Raw genomic sequence first — 26,917 nt, 5'->3', positions numbered from 1 at the left:
TCCCATGAAAACACCAAAATGATAACTACTTACAGAGCAACTATCTGTGAGAATGACCTGAAGACTAGCAGAAAAGATTTTCCATTAAAGAAGGAGCCGTAAGACAGGTAGGAACGGTGGACATGGTATAGTCAGGAACCACAACCCAGGGTCAGCGACCCACGAATGGAAGGAATATCAGTATCACAGAGGTACTCCCCAAGGAGTGAGGGGTCCAAGCCCCACATCAGGCTCCCCAGCCTGGGGATTCTGCACTGAGAAGATGAGCCCCCAGAGTGTCTGGCTTTGAAAATTACAGGACTTAAATTAGGGAGAGCCAGAAGGCTACAGGAAACAGACTCCATTCTTAAAGGGTGCATGCAACATCTCACATGCTCTGAGTCCCAGTGCAGAGGCAGTAGTTTGAAAGGAGCCTGGGTCAGACCCACTTACTGATCTTAGAGAACCTCCCAGAGAGGCAAGAAGCAATCAGGACTCCCCCTGGGGATGGAGGCATCAGCCATTTTGGGGAGCTTAATCTAGTACTGGTAACACCAGTGCCATTTTGGAATCCTCCCTCTAGCCTATTAGTGCTGGAGACCTGGCCCTGTCCACCAGCAGGCTGGCACTAACCCTGAGGCCTCGGCTATACAGACAGCCATGTGGAGACCTGGCCTCTCTCACCAGTGGGACAGCACCAATCCCGAATGCCCCTGAGTCACACAACCACATAGGAAGCCTACCCCACCTTCCAGTGGGCCCACAGCCGCCGTACAAGACATGGTCTTGCAGCCAGTGGGGTTGGGGCCAGCCACGTCACAACAGAAGCGCACAGGCAGCCCACGTAGGGGGTACACTAGAACATATACCTCTTAACCAGAGAGGAGTGTGCTGCTGAGCCCCACAGGATGTTTCCTAAATAAGGCTTGGGAAGATTGGGAAATGTAACCAACCTACCTAGTACATAGAAATAAACACAGAGAATTGGGCAAAATGAGAAGACAGAAATTTATGTTCCAAACAATGGAATAAGACAAAATATCAGAAAAAGAACTAAACAAAGTAGAGATAAGGAATCTACCAGATAAAGAGTTCAAGGTATAGATCATAAAGGTGCTCAATGAACTCTGGAGAAGAATGGAGAACACCATGACCATTTAAACGAACAGTTTGAAAATATAAAGAAGAACCAAAAAGAGTTGATGAATAAGATAACTGAAATAAAAAATATACTAGAAGGAATCAATAGTAGATTAGATAATACAGAGGAATGGATCACCAATCTGGAAGACATGGTAGTGGAAATTCCCAAGCTGAACAGAGAAATGAAAAAAGAATTTAAAAAAATGAGGATAGTTTACAAGACCTCTAAGACAACATACTAACATTTGCATTACAGTGGTCCTAGAAGAAGAGAGAAAGGGGCAGAGAACTTATTTGAGAAATAATTACTGAGAAATTTCCTAACGAGGGGAAAGAAACAGACATTCAAGTCCAGGAAGCACAGAGAGTTCCAAACGAGATGATCCAAAGATGTCCGCACAAAGACACATTATAATTAAAATTGCAAAGGGAGTTTCCTGGTGGCATAGAGTTAGGATCCCGGGCTTTCACTGCTGTGGCCTGGGTTCCATCCCTGGTTGGGAAACTGAGAACCAACAAGCTGCACGGCATGGCCAAAAGAAAAAAATTTAAAAAAAAAAAGTAAAATCGTAAAAATTAAAGAGAATCTTAGAAGTAGCAAGAGAAAAGCAATTAGTAACATACAAAGAAATCTCCATAAGGCTATCAGGTGAATTTTCAGCAACAATTTTGTAGTCCAGAAGGGAGTGTCATGATATATTCAAAGTGATGAAAGGAAAAAGCTTACAACCAAGAATACTCTAGCTGGCATGGCTATCGTTCAGACTTAAAGGGGAGATAAAGAGTTTCAAAGACAAGCAAAAGCTAAAATGGTTCAGCACCACTAAACTGGCTTTATAAGAAATGTTATAGGGAATTCCCTGCCAGTCCAGTGGTTAGGGCTCTGTGCCTCCACTGCAGGGGGCATGAGTTTGATCTCTGGTTGGCAAACTAAGATACTGCGTGCCACGTGGCATGGCCAGAAAAAACAAAAAAAGAAATGTTATAGGGACTTCTCTAAGCAGAAAAGGAAAGTCCACAGCTATAAAAAGGAAAATTATGAAAAGAAAAATCTCACTGGTAAAGGGAAACACACAGTAAAGGTAGTAGTTCAACCACTTATAAAACTAGTATAAAGGTTAAAAGACAAAAGTAGTAAACCATCTATATACACAATAAATAAAGAAATACACAACACAAAAAGATGTAAAATACGATGTCAAAGACATTAAACATTGGGATAGGGGAGTAAAAATGTAGACTGGTTAGAATGCATTTGAATTTAAGAGATCAACTAAAATGATTATGTAACTTATACCATGTTATATGTGAGCTTCGTGGTAACCACAAACCAGAAACCAATAACAGACACACAAGAAAGAGAAAGGAATCTAAACATAAAACTAAAGATAGCCATCAAATCACAAGGAAAGAGGGCAAAAGAAAAAACAAAAAAAGAACCACGAAAACAACCAGAAAACAATTAACAAAGTGACAATAAATACATGTCTATCACTAATTACTTTAAATGTACTAAATGCTCCAATCAAAAGACACAGAGTAGCTGAATGGATAGAAAAACAAGACCCACATATATGCTGCCTACAGGAGATTCACTTCAGATCTAAAGACACACACAGACTAAGTGATGGGATGGAAAGAAGTATTCCATGCAAATGGAAATTAAAAGAAAACCAGGACAGCAATACTTGTATCACAGAAAATAGATTTTAAAACAAGTACTGTAACAAGAGACAAAGAAGGACATTACTTAATGATATAGGGATCCATCCAAAAAGAAGATAAAACAATTGTAAATATAGATGCACCCAACATAGGAACACTTAAATATATAAAGCAAATAATAATAGACATAAAGGGAGAAACTAACAGTAACATAGTATTTAGTAGGGACAACCAATGTGTCATTAAATAAATCAAAGAGGAAATTAAAAACTACCCGAAGACGAATGAAAATAGAAACACAATGATCCAAAATCTATGGGACACAGCAAAAGCAGATCTAAGAGGGAAGTTTACAGCAATACAATCCTACTTCAGGAAACAAGAATTATCTCAAATAAACAACCTAAAGTTAGACCTAAAAGAACTAGAAAAAGAAGAACAAACAAAACCCAGAGTTAGTAGGAGAGAAATCATAAAAATCAGAGCAGAAATAAATGAAATAGAGACTAAAAACAAAAAATAGAAAAGATTAATGAAACTAAGAGGTGGTTCTTTGAAAGATAAACAAAATTGATAAAACCTTTAGTCAGAATCATCATAAGTTACAATCAAAACCACAGGAATACAAAGGATCATAAGAGATTACTATGAACAATTATATGCCAATAATATGGACAACCAAGAAGAAATGGGCAAATTCCTAGAAATGTAAAATTTCCCATGACTGAATCAGGAAGAAATAGAAAATATGAACAAACCAAACACCAATAATGAAATTGAATCAATACTTTTAAAAAACCTCCCAACAAACAAAAGTCCAGGACCAGATGACTTCACAGGTAAATTCTGCCAAACATTTAAATAAAAGTTAACACCTGTTCTTCTCAAACTATTCCAAAAAATTGAAGAGGAAGGAACGCTTCTAAACTTATTCTCTAAGACCAGCATCACCCAAATATCAAAACCAGACAGACAACACAAAAAAAGAAAATTACAGGCATTACGGACGAAAACAGATGCAAAAATCCTCAACACAATATTACTAAGTGGAATTCAACCATACACTAAAAGGATCATATACCATGAAGTGGGATTTATTCAAGGGATGCAAGGATAATTCAACACCCACAAATCAATGAAATACACCACATTAAAAAATTGAAGGATAAAAATCACATGATCATCTCAATAGATGCAGAAAAGAACTTTTGACAAAGCTCAACATCCATTTATGATAAAAACCCTCAACATAGTGGAATAGAGGGAACATACTTCAACATAATAAAGGCCATATACAACAAACCTACAGCCAACATAATACTCAATGGTGAAAAGCTGAAAGTGTTCCCTCTAAGATCAGGAACAAGACAAGGATGCTCAATCTCACCATTTTTATTCAACATAGTATTGGAAGTCCTAGCCATAGCAATCACATGAGAAAAAGGAATAAAAGGAATCCAAATTGGAAAGGAAAAGTAAAACTGTCACTTTTTGCAGATGACATGATACTAGACATAAAAATTCCTAAAGATGCCACCAAAAACCTATGAGAATTAATAAAGGAATTCAGTTAAGTTGCAGGACACAAGGTTAATATGCAAAAATCTGTTTCATTGCTATACACTAACAACAAACTCTCAGAAAGAAAAATTAAGGAAACAATTCCATTTACAATTGCATCAACAAGAATAAAATATCTAGGAAAAAAATCTAAACAAGGAGGTAAAAGACCTGTACTCAGAAAACTATACGACATTAACGAAAGAAACTGAGATGACACAAACAAATAGAAAGATATACTGTGCTCGTAGATTGGGAGAATTGATATTATTAAAATAACCATACTACCACAGGCAATCTACAGATTCAATGCAATCCCTATCAAAATACCAATGGCATTTTTCACAGAACCCAAACAAATAATTCTATAAATTGTATGGAAACACAGATGATCCAGAATAGCCAAAGCAATTTTGGGAAAGAAGAACAAAGCTGGAGGTATCATGCTTGCTGACTGCAAACAATACTGCAAAGCTATAGTAATCAAAACAGTACGGTACTGGCATAAAAACAGGCTGATCAATGGAAGAGAATAGAGAGATCAGAAATAAACCCACACACTTATGGTCAATTAATCTACAACAAAGGATGCAAAAATACACAATGGGAAAAGGCAGCCTCTTCAATAAATGGTGTTGAGAAAACTGGACAGCTACATGCAAAATAATCAAACTGGACTACTTTTCTATACCATATACAAAAGTAAATTCAAACTGGATTAAGAACTGAAGTCATAAAACTCCAAGAAGGAAACAAAGGCAGTATGGTCTTTGACACTGATGTTAGCATTATTTTTTTGGATCTGTCTCCTCAGGCAAGGGAAACCAAAGCAACAATAAACTAATGGGATTACATTAAACTAGCTTTTGCACAGTGAAAAAAGGTATCAACAAAATGAAAAGGCAGTCTACTGAATAGAAGACATTTGCAAAGGATAGATCCAAAATATATGCAACTAAACGTCAAAAAACCCAAACAACCCAATTAAAATGTAGAGGTCCTGAATAGATATTTTTTCCAAAGAAGACATACAGATGGCCAACAGACACATGAAAAGATACTCAACATCACCAATCATCAAGGAAATGCATATCAAAAACACAACAAGATATCACCTTACACCTGTCAGAATGGCCATTGTTAAAAAGACAACAAATAACGAGTGTTGATGAGGACGTGAGGAAAAGGGAACCCTGGTGCACTGTTTTAAATTGGTGCAGCCACTATGAAAAATAGGGAGGGTTCTCAAAAAATTAAAAATAGAACTGACAGATGACCCAGCAATTTCACTTCTGGGTATTTACCTCCTCAAAAAAAACAAAAACAAAAACACTAATTTAAAAAGATATATGCACCCCAATGTTCATAGCAGCATTATTTACAATAGCCAAGATATGAAAGCAACCTAAGTGTCAATAGATGAATGGATAAAAACGATGTGGTATATATATACAATCGAATATTACTCAGCCTTTAAAAAAAAAGGATGAAATATTACCACTTGCAGTGACATAGATGAACCTAGAGGGCAAAGTAAGTATAGTTAAGTGAAATAATTCAGATAGAGAAAGACAAATATCGTATGATCTCACTTACATGTGGATTCTAAAAAACAAGACAAGCAAAACAAAATGAAAGCAGACACAGATGCAGAGAACAGAGGTTGTTGTCAGAGGGGAGAAGGTGCAGGGGGCAAAATGGGTGAAGGGGAGCAAGTGGTACAAACCTCCAGTTATAAAATAAATAAGCCTGGGGAATATAATATACAGCACAAGGAATATGGTCAATAATAGTGTAATAACTTTGTACAAGGACAGATAGCTACTAGACTTATCAAGGTGATTTCATAATGTATGCAAATGTCAAATCACCATGGAGTATACCTGAAACCAACATAATATTATACATCAACTATATTTCAATTAAAAAAATAAAGTAGGGCTTCCCTGGTGGCTCAGTGGTTGAGAGTCCACCTGCCGATACAGGGGACATGGGTTCATGCCCCGGTCTGGGAAGATCCCACATGCTGCGGAGTGGCTGGGCCCGTGAGCCTGGACATCCGGAGCCTGTGCTCCGCAACGGGAGAGGCCACAACAGTGAGAGGCCCACGTACCGCAAAAAAATAAAGTAAAAAAACCCCACCAAATCTGCAACCAGCTGAGTGATTACCATTTTCTCTCTTAAAATTCTTCCAACTCTTTACAGTCAGGGATATTTTTTAAAAATTGCTTAAGCAATAAGAAATACTAAGTATTTACAAAGAATTATAAGTCTATAGTGAATATTTAAATACTAGGGAACATTTGGGGGTGGTTTTCAAATAACCTAACATTAAGTAAGGCGGAACAAGGTTTTCAAAATTGTTAACTGAAGGACATATTTCCCCCGTAAAACTCGTTATTTCTTGCAATACCACTCATTGGATTTGTATAAAGTATACAATGTTTTTTCTTACAGGAATGACCCTTCCACATGCATTAAGATGGCTACTATTAAAAAACAAAACAGAAAATAACAGGTGTCAGTGAGGATGTGGAAAAATCAGAACCCTTGTGCACTGTTTGTGGGAATGTAAAACACTGTAGCCACTATGGAAAACAGCATGGTGTTTCCGTCAAAAAATTCAAAATAGGGGCTTCCCTGGTGGCGCAGTGGTTGAGAGTCCACCTGCCGATGCAGGGGACATGGGTTCGTGCCCCGGTCTGGGAAGATCCCACATGCCGTGGAGCGGCTAGGCCTGTGAGCCATGGCTGCTGAGCCTGCGTGTCCGGAGCCTGTGCTCCACAATGGGAGAGGCCACAACAGTGAGAGGCCCGCATACTGCAAAAAAAAAAAAAAAAAAAAAAAAAAAAAATCAAAATAGAATTACCGTATGATCCAGTGATTCCACTTCTGGGTACATACCCAAAAGAATTAAAAACAGATTCCTGAAGACCTATCTGTTCACCCATGCTCAATAGCAGCATTATTCATAATAGCTAAAAGGGGAAAGCAACCCAAGTGTTTACAAACAGATAAATGGATAAACAAAAATGTGGTCTATACATACCATGGAATATTATTCCATCTTTAAAAAGAAGGAAATTCTGATATACAGCAACTGGGATGAACCTTATTAAGGACATTACATTAGTGAAATAAGCCAGTCACAAAAAGACAAATGCTTATAGTAGGAAGCTACAGCAGTCAAACTCAGAGAGAGAGAAAATAGAATAGTGGTTGCCAAGGGCTGGGTGGAGGGGAGAATGGAGAGTTGTGGAATGGGTACAGAACTTCAGCTTTGCAAGGTGAAAACAGTGCTGGAGATTGGCTGTACTACAGTGTGAATGTACTTATATCACTACTGAACTGTACACTTAAAAATGGTCAAGATGGTAAATTTTATGTTATGTGTATTTTACCAAAATTAAAAAAAATAGCAAATCATGTTAACAGTAGACCAGCTATGAACACACACTTATAGCAAGGCAAGATCTACAAGTCAAATCATGACCATTTCTCTCCTGGTTTGGAAATGTGTACTGATCTTAAACTTCAACACTATATGTCCATGTTTCATGCTCTCACAATGTCTTCAGACATTGCCAAATGAGTGGGGAAGCAAAATTACCCCCTGAGAACCACTGCTTTAGAATCATACATTGTATATTAGTGTAAAAGTATATATTTTTACATATTGTTGTACATTAAAAAAATTATGCATGTTGTACATTATGGGCAAAGTAAGGGATTTTTCAGGGAATAATTTTCATTAGATTTTCACCTTACACACCAAATTCTGAACCTAATCTCTGTGAAAACTTTGTACTGTATTTATGCAAAATTCACTTTTTTCAGAAACTGGACAAAAAAGCCTGAAACTCTAAAGACTGAAGTTACTGATTTTTTAAAAAACAAAAATATGTGGAATGCAAACTTCAAATTTAGAATATTAGGATCTTTGTCATTTCCAGTATATATTTTTTAGACTCTAGAAATGTCGACCAGATCACTCTCTAGGCACCCCCAAAAAAGAACATTCATTTGGCTTTTTGTCACAGGGTAATCAAGAAAAACTACTAGATTATTTAGAGTGAGATGAACCATACTGGTCTGGTCCTGTGTAGCAGGCTTCTCAGTTCACACTGCATTGTAAATTGCTGTATACCCAGCACCATGCTTGGCGCACAGAACACTCAAATATTTAAATAAAATGAATGAGTCTTAGCATATATTTTCTTTAAGATTTATTTTAAAACAGGTAACAGTGTAATAAAGAAATACATTCAATAGTACTAAAAAAAATCTACATGAAATATATAATTTCATTAAGGTACAACCAAAATATTTGAAGTGGCACATATCTCCATATTTCAAGCCAGTACACTAGCTTTCTATGTATTTAAACACTAGCCTACTTTAATCTTTAAGAAGATCAAAGGTTTTCCTCTTTGCTTTTATTTGCTTTAGGCCATATTTAAATTTTTAGCATTTCTAAGTGCATATATTTTAAGTATATACTATCATGGCCATGGATTTATTTACCTACTAATTAGGTGGTATGATCAGCACAGAGAATAGTGGAACGAATAGTATCTCCCTTAATCTGAACACAACTGTTCAAACAGTCTGTAATTTATCTGCTTTTCTAGTAGCTTCTCTCCTTGGTTTCCACTGACCTTATGAGCAACTGACTGGTAAAGCCTAGATTCTTTTCACTTGAAAGATTTCCAAGTTAGAGATTGTCCATATTAAACTTGTACCTTCAACATATTATATTTTGCCCTTGGACAAGTTATTTTATTTTTCCAAATTTCACTTTCCCCACCTGTAAACTGGAATAACATCACTAATCTTGCAAAAGACACTGCATATAATGTATGTCAGGTACTCAGCATACAACAAATATTTTATCATAAATATTTTAAAAACCTAAACATTCCTCATTTGTTCCCAGATTTCTATCTTATTCATTTCCAGACATTGTTCCATCTTGTCATAATCTTTAGAATCTGAATAGGACAGGAGCTTTACAGCACACCATTCAATGCTGAAGAGTAGATTAATGATGTTATTCAAAGCTCTTTGAATAACATACATCAACTAGCAAGAATTAGCTACAAATTCACTTAAATTCACTTACCTATACTATCATCTAGCTGATAATTTCTTATTCCACCCATGAAGATTTCAAGGCTTTCTTAAATAAAGACATTCTAAGTTTGCTACATTCCCTTGATTCACTTTGGTAATAAAAATAGGTTTCCTATTCATTCATCCTATTCATTCATCAAGGTTCAATCACCCATTTCTTAATCTCTGCAGCTGAGATGAACAGTTTCCTAAGGATGGAGGAAGGATTATATTCACCAATAGACAAGTCAATAGTTTTATTTGTTTATCTAATGACACTATGGGGACAGAAGAGTTCCATTTCTAGCTATATATCAAACTTGATACCTAAACCCTTTCCTTCCAACAATACACACAGAAATGCTAGGTAAGGTATAAGAAATATTTTTTAAACACATAGCAGAAGTTGTAAGAAAGGGGAAATCCTTATGGCCAAAAATTTTCAGTTTCAGAAGGAAACTAAAAACGAGAGAGGTAGATGTGTGAGCTGATATTCTAGCTATCCTGGCAAACTTGCCAATCTCATTAACCTACGAATTTCAGCTATAACATTTGTAAGAGGACTTTAAAAAGGCAGTGGGTAGTAATTAAATGCACCTCCCCTCATGTCCATAAGGTTGGGACACATTCAGGCTTACACTCTCAGTGAAAGGGGGGTCATCGGTAAAACATTCTGCTGACTAGCACAGGGAGATAATGTGGAAGAATGTCTGTCTTGGCCTGGGAGTCTTCTCTCAGTAAATTTATAGTACTCTTCAGGTCAGGAAACCCGGAAGCCAAGATATTAAAGAAAGAGTGGTCCTCTGTCAGTGATAGCCCTGGAACTATGACATAACCAGACATAAAACTTTTCTGGAAGGAATTATTCTTAGCCCAGGTCACTCAAGATTCCCATGAGAAGGTCCTACTGAAAATAAGCTCACCTTCTAAAGTCACAAAATACATGGATAAACAGCCCACCAATTACAAAAACCAACATATACAAACAACAGAAACTTAAAGTTAAAAAAAAAAACCCCAACTAGACATCATGAAACAAATAATAGGCAAATCTTAAGAATGATACATACCTAGAAATGGAAAACAATTTTTGAAAGGAGAAACCCAATGAATAGTTTAAAAAGGAGATTACATAGAGACAAGAGAATTCATGAACTAGAAGACAGATATGAAGGCATCATAGAAAGATAAAGTACTGGAAACACAGAGGGCTTAAAAGATAAAGAGAACAGAATGAGAAGGTCTAATATACATTTCTAAAAAATAGTAACCATACTGTGTCTGTGAAATTTGTTCTCCATATCATAACACCTTCATTACTGAGTAACATTGAGTGATCTTACTACTGAAAATCCAAACATATTTACCATGGTATACAGATGGTTACAATTTTAAAGTTATTTTCTTCCTTTTATATATTAATATTTTATCATTCATATATAATATCCGGGAAACAAGTTTTAATTAAAGCTATATCAAAACTAGCAGTATATTTATTTGTTCTAACTCCTACTAAAGAAAAATCTGCCAGCGCTGCTGCTATACTCATGCTGCTTGCATTTTCAGCTAAAGCAAAAGTCAGTGATTCTACTGAAAATGATACAAGTATGCACTTGAGAAGAAAAAATAAACATTTACCTTAGAAGTAGAGCATGACTGACTGACTATTTCTAAAGTGTGAGAAAACTGTTCCTTGAGACTATCAAAGCATCTTTAGGTAAATGAAGCAAGCATTAAACGTTTTTTAAAAAACACATTAGTTTACTTAGTTCAATATTAATACCTATTTGAAGTATGTGGGTGGGTTAAAAATGAAGGCCAAAATACAATTTCTAAAGGCTGAATTCAAAGGCAATCACATGTTTAATATCACACCCAAGCTTTCCAGCCTGGGAAAAGTCGGCTGAGATTTTTGGGGTCCATGGCCTGTTGTATGAGCAAATTCACCTGTCCACCAACACTGAGCACGGTTCCTTCCTCCACTCCTTTTAGTTTCTCTTGCAGTCTCATCAAGACACGTTCAGCTACTTTGTTGAAACTGTGGTCAATATCACTAATGAAAAAAACACAAAGGTTAATGAGGTGGAACAGTTTAAAGGGTCTTGGGAATAGGAGAATCTGAACAATTGACAACAGATCCTTCCCCAAAAACTGCTCACCTGAGATTTCGTTTGCATTCCTGGTCATCTGCATTTGGAGTGGAGTGGAGCTCACTTTCATCCTCTGGCCTCTGCTGTAAATACAGAGCTTTCAAAGGATTCATTGTCCAGTCAAAGAGAGGATCATACAGGAGGACCTAGATAGAGAGGACATATGTATTAGAAGAACAATGTGTATTTTGATGATGTATTTAGAAACAGTAGAACCAGTATTATAAAAATAATACAGGCCAGTCACATGGTAGTTGACTGGGATGGAGGGGCAAACTTATCACACGTGCTTCATGTTTCCTTGTGGAGGAAACTATACTAACATGATGTTCTCGGATTTTTCTCCCATCTGCATTCATTCTTTCTCCATTTTGGGGGCTGTGACATCCTTTGACCCATGTTTCCTGATTGGGTGAAACTAATCAATTAAAAGCAGACAAGCACTAGTTACTCTTTCCTTCTCCCTCTCCTCTTGATCAGTTCTTCGGTAAGAACATTTGCCAAAGCCCCAACTCTCTGCAGGCCCCAACTCTCTGCAGGCCCCAACTCTCCCTCAGGTGAGCTGTACCAAGGGATATATTAGATTGTGGGAGCTGGACAGCAGTAGCAAGCCTATTTGGACCTTACGCCTAAGCCATATTCTCCAACAGTTGTATCAGTAATAAACCTGACATTTTGATCTCTATGGCTTCTTAAGGCTCTTTCTTTTCCACTCAATTAGTTCCAAATTTGGGTGGAGAAAAAAAGGTATAATTTATTGAAAACTCCTCAAAACCCAAGGTCTAGTGCTATGGTTGGCATCTTGAAATCTACATATGGAGTAGAATCTGAATACTAAAATAACTGGCATGGCCAGAGCAAGTGATTCTAAGTCTTAATTTTAGTAAGTGAGGTCACAGGGATCTTTTTTTTTTTTTTTGAGGTACGCGGGCCTCTCACTGCCGTGGCCCCTCCCGCTACGGAGCACAGGCTCCGGACGTGCAGGCTCAGCGGCCCTGACCCACGGGCCCAGCCGCTCCGCGGCACGCGGGACCCTCCCGGACCGGGGCACAAACCCGTGTCCCCTGCATCGGCAGGCGGACTCCCAACCACTGCGCCACCAGGGAAGCCCGGTCACAGGGATTTTTGACCTCGGCAATACAGAACAGCTAACTGCCCCTGGTGTTTATAAGCACATAATTTTTTTTAAATAGGCCTCAGCAAATGCTTACCATACAAGTCTTAATAATAAATGAAGACTCAACTCCAAGAATGCCTGATTTTGCAGGATATTCCAGCATTACAAAGTTGGAATACTTTCTTGCTGCTGCCTTTTTTGTGTTTCTAGGTAGGTCTGCAGTCTGATACTATAAAATGCCCTTAGCATTACACGTTTAATTCCAGGACAAATACTAGATCAGCAGTACCAAAAACTGGTCATCTGTTTATGCTGTTCTGAGCATCCTCCAGGACTATTAAAAAGTACAGAGGGACTGACTCTGAATATATGTGGTTTGTCCATAAATTTAAGGGTTTCTATGGGACTTCAAATTGGGCACTGACATGGGTTTAGACTTCAGGGATCCAAACCAGTTTCACTCCCCAAAGGGACATATATTTTATTAACCAACTAATGAAAAGAAATAGGGGCCTCTATTATAAACAGACTATATGGTCTTCTTTGGTTGAAACAGAGAAACAACACAATTGAATTATTTCAAACCCAAGGGCTTGTGTTAGGAATCATATTTGCAAATTCTGGAATCAAGGAGGAACTGGAGTAATTAAAAAAATATACTTTAGGTTTATTATCAGAACAGGACTGGTTGAACAAAAAACAAGAAAGGAATATAGATTAAGTTAAAGCAGGGTTTCTCAATCTTGGCACTACTGACATTTTTTAGCTGGATATTTCTTTGGTGTGAGGGCTGTGTGTATAGGATGTTTTGTGGCATCTCTTGCCTCTACCCACTAGATGTGAATAGTACCTTCACATCTCCCCCAGCCCCAATTATGACAATCAAAAATGTCTCCAGACATTGCCAACTGTCCTTTAGAGAGCAAAACTGCACTTGGCTAAGAACCATTGAGTTAAAAGGAGAGATTACCTTAGTAGAAAGGATAAAATCTTAGAAGACAGGATGGTCTACTATGAAAAAGAAAATGAGATCTTGAAGGCCAGTAGAGACAAATGTACTGAGAAGGAAAGGGAAATGCAGCCAAGTCACAGTGTTCTTAAAGAGGGTTAGGAAGCGAGAAGTTTTAATTGTTATTATATCAGAAACAGTGGCTGTGGCTCAATGAAATCTAACAGAGCAAACGTAATGACTACAAAAAAGGAGACTGAAATGACATTCCAGAGGATTGGGATCCAACAAAACTCCTGAGAAGTACCCTGATAAAGCTGAAGGCACAAAGTCCACAGTGAGGTCAGCTGGGAAGGTTGGGACAACCACACTAAATTATTTCAGGAAATTCAGACAGATTTACAGAGGGAAGATTAAGCAAATCAGTGTAAAACACACAAAGCTTATAAAAGCTTATAAGTGACACCATTATTGCAGGTGGAGATGCAGTGGCCTGAAACTCCCCAACAGTTTCCATCTTACTCAGTAAAGTCTAAAATCCTCACACTAAGTTAGAAACCCCTAAATAATCTGCCCACTATGACCTCTCTAACTTTATCTCCTACCACTCTTTAAAGAATGAGGCTCACGAGCAATTTGGCATTCAACTAATAAAACTTCTGAAGCCTTGAACGAACTACCCTCTTCTAGCAAGTGTTAACTCAGGACATCGGTACTGAAGGAACCCCCACATCTACCCAGACACAAAAATCCTTTTGACTGAGACTGAACAGAGTAAAATACTGGGGAATACATTAAACTTCTTGGGATCTTAAATTAATTTGAAAAGTCTGGATTTTTTGGTCTTAAATGCAAAAAAAGCAAGATAATTTGATTTTAGACCTTGATTTCTGCATTACTGAGGCATCCATGTTATCATTTATTCTTGCTGCAGCACCAATGGCAAACAAATGACAATATGTATATGGGGAAAAGGGAAAGCTTTTCCAGCCTTGGGAACAGCAAGTTGATAAAGAGTTAACTTTATCAACACACTATTGGGACCCATTTTAACTCTCTTTGTACCAAAAATCCATATCGCCACCAGCAGTCCAAAGGGGCCATAAAGAGGACTTTGGTTCATAAAGGTAGTAGACACAGGACCACCCTAATAAACTATAAATTTCACCCTCCTTGGGATATAGTTCCACCTTGTTGATCACAGGCTTAATGGTTAATGCCAATGAAGCTTTTAAAAAATACAAATGTTCTTGCCTCATCCCTAGAAGTTTAGTTCAAATTTGGTCAACATCAATGTTGTTTAAAAGCAATACAGGTCGGGCTTCCCTGGTGGCGCAGTGGCTGAGAGTTCGCCTGCTGATGCAGGGGACACGGGTTCATGCCCTGGTCCGGGAGGATCCCACATGCCGCGGAGCGGCTGGGCCCGTGAGCCATGGCTGCTAAGCCTGCGTGTCCGGAGCCTGTGCTCCGCAATGGGAGGGGCCATGGCAGTGAGAGGCCTGCGTACCGCAAAAAAAAAAAAAAAAAAAAAAATACAGGTGATAGTAAAGTGCAGCCAGGTCCAGCACCACCAGTTAAAGGAACAAAAAGCTGAAAGAATGTAAGGGAGGCATGCTTCAACTCTACTTCCAAGCTTCCCTGTGGAGGACACTCTCCTGATCTCTTGCCCCACATACCCTTTACTAGGATAGAGAATGACTGCCTTGGGTATCCAGTTCTCACTTGGGTAGAATTAACGTCATAAGCACTGGAAATTTGCTGGACTTCCTTCCCTTTCTGCCCTGATCAACATGAGGCAGTGATCTTGATGGAGTGTTTATGCCCTGTAGGCCCAAACCCCACTCAGTGGGCTGTTCCCAGGTTAAGACAGCAAAGAGGCACTGAGGTGGCACCAGCAGCAAGCCAGTTTGGCCCTCACTGCTCAGTCATGTTCCTACAGTAACAATGCTGACACTTTGATCTCCATCTGTCTCACTACATGGTTCTGAACCTGGGCATGGGAAAAGGAGATACAACTTATTGATTTTTCTTCAAATTCCAAAGGAAACCATTCTGAAAATAATACCATACAAGGTACCTAAGATGTCAAAATGCTGATGTATGTATTAAAGACTTATAGTTATAGTTATAGTTATATAGTTATAGTTACAGTTATAGTTATAGTTATATAGTTATAGTTATATAGTTATAGTTATAGTTATATAGTTATAGTTATAGTTATAGTTATAGTTACTTATAGTGCTGTAACATTCCAAGAAACTTGAGGGGGCTGAAGGCCTCAAGTTTCTAAGCCACTATTTACTCTCCTGCTGCCCAGCATCATCCCACCTCATTAAAACAAAGCACTGATCTTCCAATCAGTGCCTTCCTAACAAGATACACAGTCTATCGGGCAGAGAAATAAAGATTTCCTTATAATATACTTTACCTCTACAATGGTTAACAGGGTTTCCTGAGAGTTTCTCATAACCTCCATGGTTTTCTCACAGCATCTACAAACACATTATAAATATGAATCTTATTATACACCAACATTTTCAACATATCTTTACCTCCTATATACTCATGTTTAGTATGCTGAGACTATTCTTGTTAATAATTCCCAAATTAATATCTCAAAGAGCATAGTACTTGGCAGAGTGGGTTTTCAGTAGATGTTTCTAAAATGAATACAAATATATTTGTGAATATGAACTTAGCATTTATAAGAATAACACAATACTACTATGAAACATTTCTTTCAGTTGATTATTATGGTAATTACAGTTTACTTTGACTAGAATCTGCCCTGTTAAAAGATGAGTATGTAGACTTAAAAAAGAAAGAAAGTTGAGTATGTAGGCCTATGCTGGGAAAACTACAGGGAACTGCAAAGTTCTTTTAGCAGAAATTGGTACCAGATCATAAGCTCCTTTAAGATAATTTATATACCCAAGAATGAGCACACAAGAGAAGTTCTGATCAGTAAACAAAGAGTTAGCGAGGACAAAGGTGTGAAAATTAAAGGCGGGCTGCTTCCAGAGGCAGTAAGGGAGGACAGTATGTGTGTCATATTGGGTGAGGTCCCAGGTGGTCTGAAGGAAGGGGAAATAATTACTGCTTTTACCCAAGGTCTTTTCCTTAGTACTGGTAAAGCACTGGAATGTATAATAATTCTAGTAAGGGTGAACTCTATAATCTATAGAAATCAATAATCCAAATAATTTCAACACCAAAAATCATCTGCCTTACCTTACCCTATTTGACTTACCTTCTGAAGACACCTTCTACACCAGTAATGCCCATCCCATCCACAATATCTCTGGTGAGTCTAAAGGGAACTGTTTCAGGAGTAGGAAGGATTTTACCCTGTTCAAAAGCAACTCCTGAAGTAAAAAATACAGTGAGGTTAGGAGGTCCCATAGCTAATTTACTTTCCTCAACTGGTATGTGAACTTTGCAGAGGCACTAAATAATTTGTCACCAATATTCAATCAGTACTAAAACACACAGTCATTTATTCTGTTTCTGCTCTGCCTGCCTTCTTCATCTCCAGCATTCTCGAGGAGATCCACCTCCAATTTTAAAAAATCAAGTTAAAAAAATTATTTATTGATGTAATTAGAGAATTCTATGTTAAAGGGTGACTTTTAAATATGAGGTAGTGAAGGGTAGAATTTAAAATGCAGAAGATATATATATATATATATATGTGTGTGTGTGTGTGTTTGTGTGTGTGTGTATCTATATCTATATCTATATCTATATCTTTTATCCACTTTTCCCCAATGGCAACATCTTGCAAAACTACAGTACAATATCATAACCAGGATGTTGACACTGATACAATCAAGATATAGAATATTTCCATCAACACAAGGATCCCTCATGCTATATTAGCCACACCTACTTACTCCCAAGGCCTACCCCTACCCCCTGCTCTTCCAGTAATAACTAATCTGTTTTCCATTTTTATAATTTTGTAATTTCAAGTATATCAATGGAGTCAAACAGTATGTAACCTTTGAGGATTAGCTTTTTTCACTCAACATAGTTCTCTAGAGAATCACCCAAAAAATGGAAAATAAAATTTTCACCTGGTTCTCTTTTATATCTCCTATTTCTATGTTGAAACTATTTCTGTGCTGAGACTTAGCACCTTTTCACTTGTTTCAAACATGTTTGTAATTGCTTCTTGAAGTATTTTTATGATGGCTGCTTTAAAATCTTTGTCAGATAATTCTAACATCTTTGTCACCTCAGTGCTGACGTCTATTGTTTTTCATTCAAACTGCAATTTTCCTGACAAATGATTTTCAATTGAAATTTTGACCTTTTTAAATATTACATTATGAGACTCTGGATCTTATCTACACTTCTATTTTTGCTGGCTTTGGGAGTAACCACCTTATTTACTGCTAAGTCGTGGTAGAAGACCAGGTTCCCCACTTGGCCTCCTCTGACATCCAAGAGGAAAGGGGGCTCCTTGCTACAGATTGGTGACACGGGAAGTCCAGGCTCCCCACATGGTTTCCACTGACACCATGGGTGAGCTGAAGGAAAAACAAGGTTTGGCATAAGTGATACAGTGAGATAGTCTAATGTTGTTATTGGAGTCCCAGAAAGAGAGGGAAGAATCTGGATTGGTTGTATGACACTACTCTAAGAGAATATAGCAGAAGTGACACTGTGCCAGTTGCAAGCTAACCCTTAACTTCTACTTCCTTCCTCTCGGAGCTCTGAGATGCTTTGTAAGAAGTTCAGGTTACTCTCCTAGACAGAGAGGCCACATGGAGGAGCAATGAAGCATCAAATGTGTAAGAAGCCATCTTGGACACTGGCCCAGTTGAATCCTAAGGTAAATTCAGCCCCAGGTGCTGACTACAGCTGTGTGAAAGATCATAAGTGAGAATTTTCCAGCTGAGACCAGTCAACGCATAGACTATAAGATATAGTAATAGTGGTTTTAAGCTACTAAATTTGGGGTGGTTTCTTATGCAGCAACAGATAATCAAAGAGATACACCGAAAAGTGTACAAATCATCAAAGTCATTCAAGTGTGTGGCTAATTGAGATTTTTAAAATGAACAAACCCATGTAACCAGCATTCCAGAAGCCCCGCCTCATCTCTCTATGAATCACGAAACACCTCTTCAAAGGCTTACCACTATCCTGACTTCCAACACTATAGATTAATTTTATCAGTTTTATATTTTACATAAATGGAATTATACAGTATATATTCTATTGTATCTAGATTCTTTCACTTAAGATTGTATTTGTGAGTCTTCCATGTTGAGTGTGGCTATAGTTCATTCAATCTCATTGTTATATAGTACTTCATTTTATGAATACAATAAAATTCATTCATCCATTCTCCCATCCAAGTACTCACCAGGCCTGACACTGCTTAGCTTCCAAGATCTAACAAGATCAGGTGCGTTCAGGGTGGTATGGCTGTAGACTGTTCATCCATTCTATTTGTGATGGGGGTTGGGGCTGTTTCTAATTTGGGGCTATTATGAATAGTACTACTATGAACATTCTTATACACATGCGTGCATTTTTACTGCAGTGGAATTGCTGGGTCACAATTCCCAGCTTTAGCAGATAATGCCAAACAGTATTCCAAACTGGTTATACCAATTTACCTTTCTCATTTATAGATGTGTTTAGCATGACCTGGACATCGGTTGGCATACTCCTATCTCTACTTTGCAGCTTCCATTGCACTGCCCTTTTGTTCTCATGCAAAATTTCACTCCTCTACTGAGTTCCCACATTCTGGCTCTAACAACTCCACTCATCCTCATATTTATTATAACCCAACATCTAAGATTTCCTATCAAATTCATTGAATGTTGGTGTGGACCTAGCTCACAATCTTCCTCTCTGTCCTAACTCTGGAATTCATTCTGGGGAAAACCATATAATATTCTTGATCTTCTCTGTTCTAATGAAATTCAATTTACTCTCTCTTAGCAAACCACTTAGCAAAAACTTATACTATAGAACTTATAATCTCCTAAAACTGTACTTTCTAAGAAATCTTAAATTCTACATTTTACTTAAAACCTCTTCTCCTTCTACCCCTTTATTCGTGTTAAATAATCTTCAAACTCACTGAGATTTCTAGTCTTTTAGTCTCTCTTCCTTCCCTACTCAGCTCAGGGTATAGCCTGCAAAGTTGATTACTCTCTCTAGTAACTCAAATCTTCTTGGCCCCTTGTTCCTCCACACTTACCACTTCAAACTAGAACTTAAATTCCAGGGATGCTGAGGGTGCTTGGAAGAAACCATATGATGACACTACAAACTTGGGATTATCACCCTAAAATGCCCCTTAAAATTCTTGGCATGTCTTTTTTATTTATGCCTTTCTAGCCAGCCGTTGGTCTCATTTCCATGGTACCCACTTTTAAAATTTTATTGTTCTTTTAAGGCCAATTACCATCCCTCCAATTATTAGCAAATAAACATGCTTTCCAGTTCTCAGAGAAAACAGAATAGCAAATATAATTTCCCTCAAATTCTTTCCCCTCTAGCTGAAGACTTTCCTATTAGCACTCATCCTTTCTTCTCTTGGAGGAAAAGCTAACACGCTTCCAGTGTAAAGCCAACACTACACCTTCACATACTTCATGATTTCCCTTGCTATTTCAATTATCTTTGTCTCTCTCCTATAAGTATCTCCCATCTTAAGAAAGCAAATGAACAAGAACAAAAAACCCTCAAAACCAAAAGAAGTGGGGGGAGGGGACCAAATGTGTGTCTCCCATCTCTGCAGCAAATTTCTCTTCATTCTTCCCTTACTTCTAAATTTCTTGAAGAACAGTTCCAGATTCTTAGCCTACACATCCTTAACTTCCATTTAATCCTTGCCTTTTCACAATCTTACTTCCTCCATTCTATCCAAAGTTTACTAAGATTAATTGTTAAATTCAAAGGTCTATTTTCAGCATTCATCTTATTTGACCTTTCTGTATCAGATACTACTGAGCACAGCACTTCTTCCTCCATGAAAATTTATCCTCTCTTGTCTTCCAAGATATCCCTACCTCTACTTTCTATGACTTGTTGGTTATTTCTCATTTTTTTTTTTCTTTTCTGACTCAGCCTTTTTTTTGGCCTCGCTGTGCAGCTTGTGGGAACTTAGTTCCCCAACCAGGGATTGAACCTGGGCCCTCAGCAATGAAAGTGCCGAGTCCTAACCACTGGACCACCAGGCAATTCCCAAGACTCAGCCTTTTTAATGCTGAGATTCCTTACAATTCCATCCTTAGTTCTCGTCATCAAGGATGATGTACAAGATTAGAACCTCCTCTAGTCCAATGACTTCAACTAAAATCTATTTGCTGAAAAGTTCTACATCTCTTACTATGTTCAACATCTTTGCTTTCCTATATATTAAACTGTCTACTTCCCCTGGAAATCCCAATAATACCTCAAAACAACATACAAAACTAAACTCATCAGTTTCTTATTCTCTACAAAACCTGCTGTTTTCCTTAGCTAGAAACTTCAGTTATCTTGGAGTTCCCTCTCCCACTATTTCCACATCTAATATCACTGGTGCAAAATTACTACAAAAATGTCCCCCAAATCCAACTCCTGTTTCATACAACTTTAGTCCAAATCATTTCTTTCATTATCTCGTCTAAACTATTATAACATATCCTAATTTGTTTTCCTACTGCACAGATACTGTTCCCCAAATTATCTTTCCAATAATCAAATAAGATTATGTCCTGATTAAATGTATCTTCATTTACTTCCCATTGTTTAACAGATTGAAGTTGAAACTTCTTGGCCTGGCTTTTTATAATCTAGTACCAATCTATACCTCAAGCTACTCAACTACATGCAAACTTCACTCCAGCCACATTTAATGTCTCACCACTCCTAAAACATGCTACAACTTCATTATTCCTCCCTTCATATCTGCTCTATCCTCTCTCTAGATTATCCTTTCTTTCTTTGAGATCTGGCTTAAATGTCACTCATTATCCAAGGCAGAATTAGCTACTCCCTCCAGCATCACTGTGTTTATGCTTTTTTTTAAACAATATTTATTGTTTTGATCTCTCTCTCATACTTGCAATATCCTGGCAGGCAAACAACATTTCTTGATGACCAAATATTTATTGAACAAAGAAACATATCTTTTGTTACTTACCTAAATCTATATGTACAAGTTCTGCTGACTGCTCATTTATCAAGATATTCTGTACATGTCTATCACCAAGTCCAAGTATGTAACCAACTAGAAAAAAAAAATCTGAAATTACTGATATCATCTATTTCTATAACACAATTAGCCATAATTTCAACTAATACCACTGACTCTATATAATTTTTAAGTAGCTTAGGCTTTTTTGCCTACTTGAAGGAAATTATGTACATAACTGGCCATTTTCAGTTTAAGTCAAATCTTGCCAGCCATTTTCATTTATACTGCATTTTACAAATCCTAGATGATTTGCTAAAAAAGTTTTCCATTTACTAATAAGCACATATATTAAAATATTAATACTTCAAAATTGAGTGTGGTTAAAATTGAGACCCATTATTTACCAGGGCCAAAGCAGTGCACTATATACACTCAAATATTTATTGAGTATACTTTTAAACTGAGGCGCCTATGGGTAAATTCTTCATTCTTCAGTGAAACTTTCTTCTGCTTGATGAATTATATTTAACACAAATTAGTCAATAATTCATTTCATCAGGTATATATCCAGGAAAAACTACATTTCTGTTTTTAACACAGATGATAACATGTTTTAAAATTGCTTTTAACCTAATGAAACACACTATAAGGTGTTACAAAAAAATAGTGGAAAGGGTGTCAGGATGCCTGGGGTGCATGGCTAGCTCTGTCATTAACTGGGCCTACTTTCTCGTTTGTAAACTAAATTAGTTGAATCAGATTAATGATTATCATTGTAGAAAAAAAGAGGGTTTCATTATTACCTAGAAAATTTTCAAAATATACATGTCCTGCCTGGTGTATTGTACCTAAGTGATGAAAAGAGTGGTCTTTAATTAAAAAACAATAGATCACTGATATTCCTGTTAGTTCTCATACTCTAAGATTTTGTTAACTGCCCTATCTAACTATTCCAATCTCTCAGAAATAAAAAAAGCCAAAATATATATTGTACACAGAATATTTAAATATATATCATTATTCCTATTCCAAAACCAAAATTCTATTAAACAGAATCAATCTTTGGGTGTTAATATCATGGTATTATAGAGGCTGTATGCAAGAACAATAATAATTAAAGAAAATAACTTAAATGGAATTATCACGAGTTTTATTATTTTCCAAAGAAAATCCCAGAAAATAATACATTGAGAGGAAAGAAAATAAGCCATATTCACTATTAAGCAATGAAGGAAAAATAACCAGTCTTTATTTCCCTACCTGGAAAAAAGAAATTCTCTCCTGCCAAAGCTAAGAGCTACATTTAGAAGCTAAGAATCAGGATGAAAAAGAAACACAATGATCTAATGATGAAGATGGTCTGATTAACAAACACCAACACCAACACCATCCCCCTGTAACTCAGAATGTAGGAAGTGCTGAATCTACTAAAATGTATAAGAAGGTTACCAATAGAAGAAGTAGCAACACTCCGAGTATAAGCCAATCGTTTCTCAAACCAAACAGCTGGATCCAAGAATTTTTCCATGCAGAAGTAGCGGAAAACTGGTTGAAAATTTTGGCAAATCTCCATGAAGGTTTCATATTTCTCTTCAAAAGACTTTTTTTGTACATCCTTTAATAGATAAAATATAAAATTATTTTCTGAATATTCTGTTCAACTAATTTAACTGAAGTCTACTAGGAGTTTCAATAGGAAAATAGTATGATAGAAATAAAGGCAATAAAAAGATGAACAAGATATTATCTCTACCCACAAGAAGCTAAAAGTCTGGTCAGGGAAGCAATTAATAACAAGCTATAATCCCTTTAGGGTTTTCATGTTAATTTTAGGGGAAGGTGGCATACCAACAGTGACTGTTATCTGTTTTAATTCAATTCTAATTTGAATGATTCTGTAAGCTATGTGGAAGTAAACACAAAAATGCCAAAGGTAGCTCCAGATAGTCTTAGGTATATCCCAGCACTAGGGGTGTGACAGGAAACAGGAAAAAGAGAAAGAATGGAAAAATCAATCCCGGATGGATGGCAAAGCAGCTGACACATCTCAGATCTGTCCTTCAACATTTCCTTACTATATAATAATTTCCTGAAGCAAAGCACATCTACTTCAAAAGGCTCAATCCTCATCTATGGACTGATACTTCCAAATCTGTATCTTTGGCTCAGGTATCTTTAATAAGCTCCAGCCTGATGTGCCTCTCCAAATTCCCACTCAACATCTTCACTTGGATCATTTCCAAATCCAAACTAATTCACCTTCTCATCTTTGGCAAAACCCAGCCACTTCCTCTATTCACCAACACGGTAAATAGCTTCTCCACCTACTCCATCATACCAACCAGGAAACTGGGTGCCACTGATACTCTTTTTTCATCAACCCCACTTCTAAACAGCAACCAAATCATCTAAGTTTTGCCTCTTTAATATTTCTTATATGAACTGCCTGTTCTCCATTCCTACTGCTATTACTCTTAGTTCAGACTCCGCCTCATGCCTCTAGTCAGCTTTCTCAAAAATATAACCCTCAAAAATATAAGTGTTGTCAGAGTTTTCTAAAATGCCAATCTGATATTACTATCCTTCTCAAGGGTTCTCTATTGCCTACAGGATAGAGTGAAAATTTCTTAACATTTCATAACATTCCATTTTTTGACTAACGACTACTGCTTCAATCTCATCTATTCCTCCTCAAAACCTAAGCCTATGCTATCTATACCTGCCTGTTCATGCCTCCTTCCTTTTTGTTTGTATGTTCCTCTGCTTGGAAAACCAATTCATTTATAAAACTCAGCTCAAATACCATCTCCTCTATGAAGTCTTTCTTGAATCTGATTCTCTCCACTCCTCCCTGTCCCAGGTAGAACTGATCACGTCCTCCTCTGTGCCTACACAGTACCTTTCCATCACAATCCCTATAGTACTTTACCATACGTTTTAAAAAACATATAACAGAAAGCACAACAAAAGAAAAAGTAAATGGATTTTAGAGTTGGACAGACAAGGTTTAAATCCTTGCTCCACTATTTATTAGCTCATTGACCTGGAGTAAGCAAAATTTTCAGAACTTCTTCTCATCTTAAAATGGGATAAGTATGATGGTGATTAGTCATATTTGTGAAGTCTCAGCATAGTATCTGGTAGAGAGGTCACATTCAATAAATGTCACTGATTGGGTGAATGAATGTCAGACCAGATGGCCAGTGTGATGTGGCAAATGTCTTTGAATGTCTCTATTTCATAATTTTTTTTTTTTTTGGTTTTAGTTAGTGTTTTGTTTGTTTTGTTAAGAATTAGCTTACCCCAAACTGGAAGCAAATTTGCATACACTGAATAATGTTAAGTTCTCATAGGACAAGGGTTGACACTTATCATAGTTTAAAAACCTTCCTTTTTCACTCACACACACTTTCATTCTGGTGAGCTTACTTTCTTATACTTACTGTCATTAACAATTACCTGATGAAATTAAAACTTTTTACATTCCATAACATTTGATATCAGTTTTAATAAGCTATTAGATAATCTTGCAATAACTTATATTTTTGAGTGTTACTCACCATCATTTTCTTTTGACACTGATAGGCACTGAAATCCTTTGGCCTGTATCTTTTATGAGCACCACTCTCATTGTTAACAAGAAATTCACCAATAGGGACAGTTCCTGTGCACCATTCAAGAACACCACTTCGCTGAGAAAGGGGAACCACCTGAAGTTACAGATTAAGTATGTTTTGATTATGGAAAGGCATTAAAGAGCATGTGATGATTATTCAATATCAGAGTCAGTGTGAAGCATTTTTTCAAGTTATACTATTATTTTTCTGTCCATAGGAAGAAAGCAACTGAAAATAAACAAGCTCAAAGAATAAGATTTTCTAGTCTGCTGCATAGACTTCTGAGAACCTGCTCTTCTCTCAATCTCCATGATCCCTGAGAGGTCAATCCTGTTAATTATACTCATCATCTGTGACTGAGCCATACTTAGTTTGTTCCATTTAGCAGAGGAATTAACTTTGCTTTCCTATACTTTTAATGTCAAATTCAAAGAATTTCACTTTGGAAAATATCAAATGTAGTGTCAATTTTAGTATACTTTAATAATTGAAAGTGTATGCATTCTTGCTTCGGAGTCTCGTTAGCTTCACCAAGAGGAAATGTATTCCTAAACATAAAAGCAATTTTACTGGGAAGATTAAAAATTATGACATTTTATAAATATACATAAAATGTAGAAAATAATATAAACAAACACCCTTTTACCTACTAAACAGCTTTATCAAATCTAAGATTATTCATATTTGCTGGGAAAGAGACAAAGCTCTCTTTGTACCCTTCACTGACCTTATGCCCCTCCCTACCAACAAGATGACTGCTAACTTGCTTATCATGTTCCTGTATTTTTGGGTATACAGTATTTTTATTTCAAAGCTATACATACATAAGTAATTGTAAGCTTTAAATAAAGAGTATTTACACTATATGTATGTTTCTGCAATTTGTTTTTTTCTCACTCAACACTGTTTTACCTTAACTGTGTTAGTACATTTAATCCTAAGTCATTCGTTTTAACAACTGTACTTTGTATAAATATGCCACAATTATCCAACTTATACAATCGGAATATTGATTAACATTTACATTATTTCCAGATTTCCCTGAAACACTGCTGCAATTAATTAACCTACTAATGAATATATTTCAGTTTCTCTAGGGTATACACATACCTGGAAATTGAAGAGCTGGGTCGGTCATTCGGGATACGCATCTTCAACTTAGTTAACCATATATTGCCAAGTAACTATACAAAGTAGTTGTACCAATTTATATACCCATTAGCAGAGTTTATTCTATAACCTCCCAATGTATTGTCAGACTTCTATACTTTGTCAATCTAAGAGGTGTGTAATAGTATCTCACTGTGGTTTTCATTTGTATTTTCCAGATTCCCAGTAGAGTATAATCTGATAAGACTTATTGGCTATTCAAATGTTTTCTTCTTGTGAACTGGCTGTTTGTATTCTTTACCTTTTTTCTTACCTGCTTGTCTTTTTATTACTAGTCTGTAAGAGCTATTTACATATTCTATATAT

The 26,917-nt window shown here is 36.8% G+C and overlaps 1 protein-coding gene across 2 annotated transcripts in view; it reads right to left on the bottom strand.

Annotated features, from left to right (window-relative positions):
- Window positions 1-8,588: 8,588 nt before the first annotated feature.
- The window catches only part of ATM (ATM serine/threonine kinase), a 138,853-nt gene continuing 120,524 nt past the window's right edge, over window positions 8,589-26,917 (bottom strand). For both annotated transcript variants that reach the window (XM_079928766.1, XM_079928767.1), the window contains 7 exons: window positions 25,385-25,534; window positions 23,274-23,439; window positions 21,831-21,917; window positions 16,926-17,040; window positions 16,104-16,167; window positions 11,619-11,755; window positions 8,589-11,512 (listed from right to left, as the gene is read on the bottom strand). In XM_079928766.1, coding sequence (XP_079784892.1) covers window positions 11,329-11,512; window positions 11,619-11,755; window positions 16,104-16,167; window positions 16,926-17,040; window positions 21,831-21,917; window positions 23,274-23,439; window positions 25,385-25,534 — 903 coding nt within the window. In that variant the 3' untranslated portion in view covers window positions 8,589-11,328. The remainder of the gene's footprint in view (window positions 11,513-11,618; window positions 11,756-16,103; window positions 16,168-16,925; window positions 17,041-21,830; window positions 21,918-23,273; window positions 23,440-25,384; window positions 25,535-26,917) is intronic.

Source organism: Stenella coeruleoalba (assembly GCF_951394435.1).
Source record: "Stenella coeruleoalba genome assembly, chromosome: 8".
Lineage (NCBI taxonomy): Eukaryota > Metazoa > Chordata > Mammalia > Artiodactyla > Delphinidae > Stenella > Stenella coeruleoalba.
This window is presented reverse-complemented; position numbering and strand designations above follow the sequence as displayed.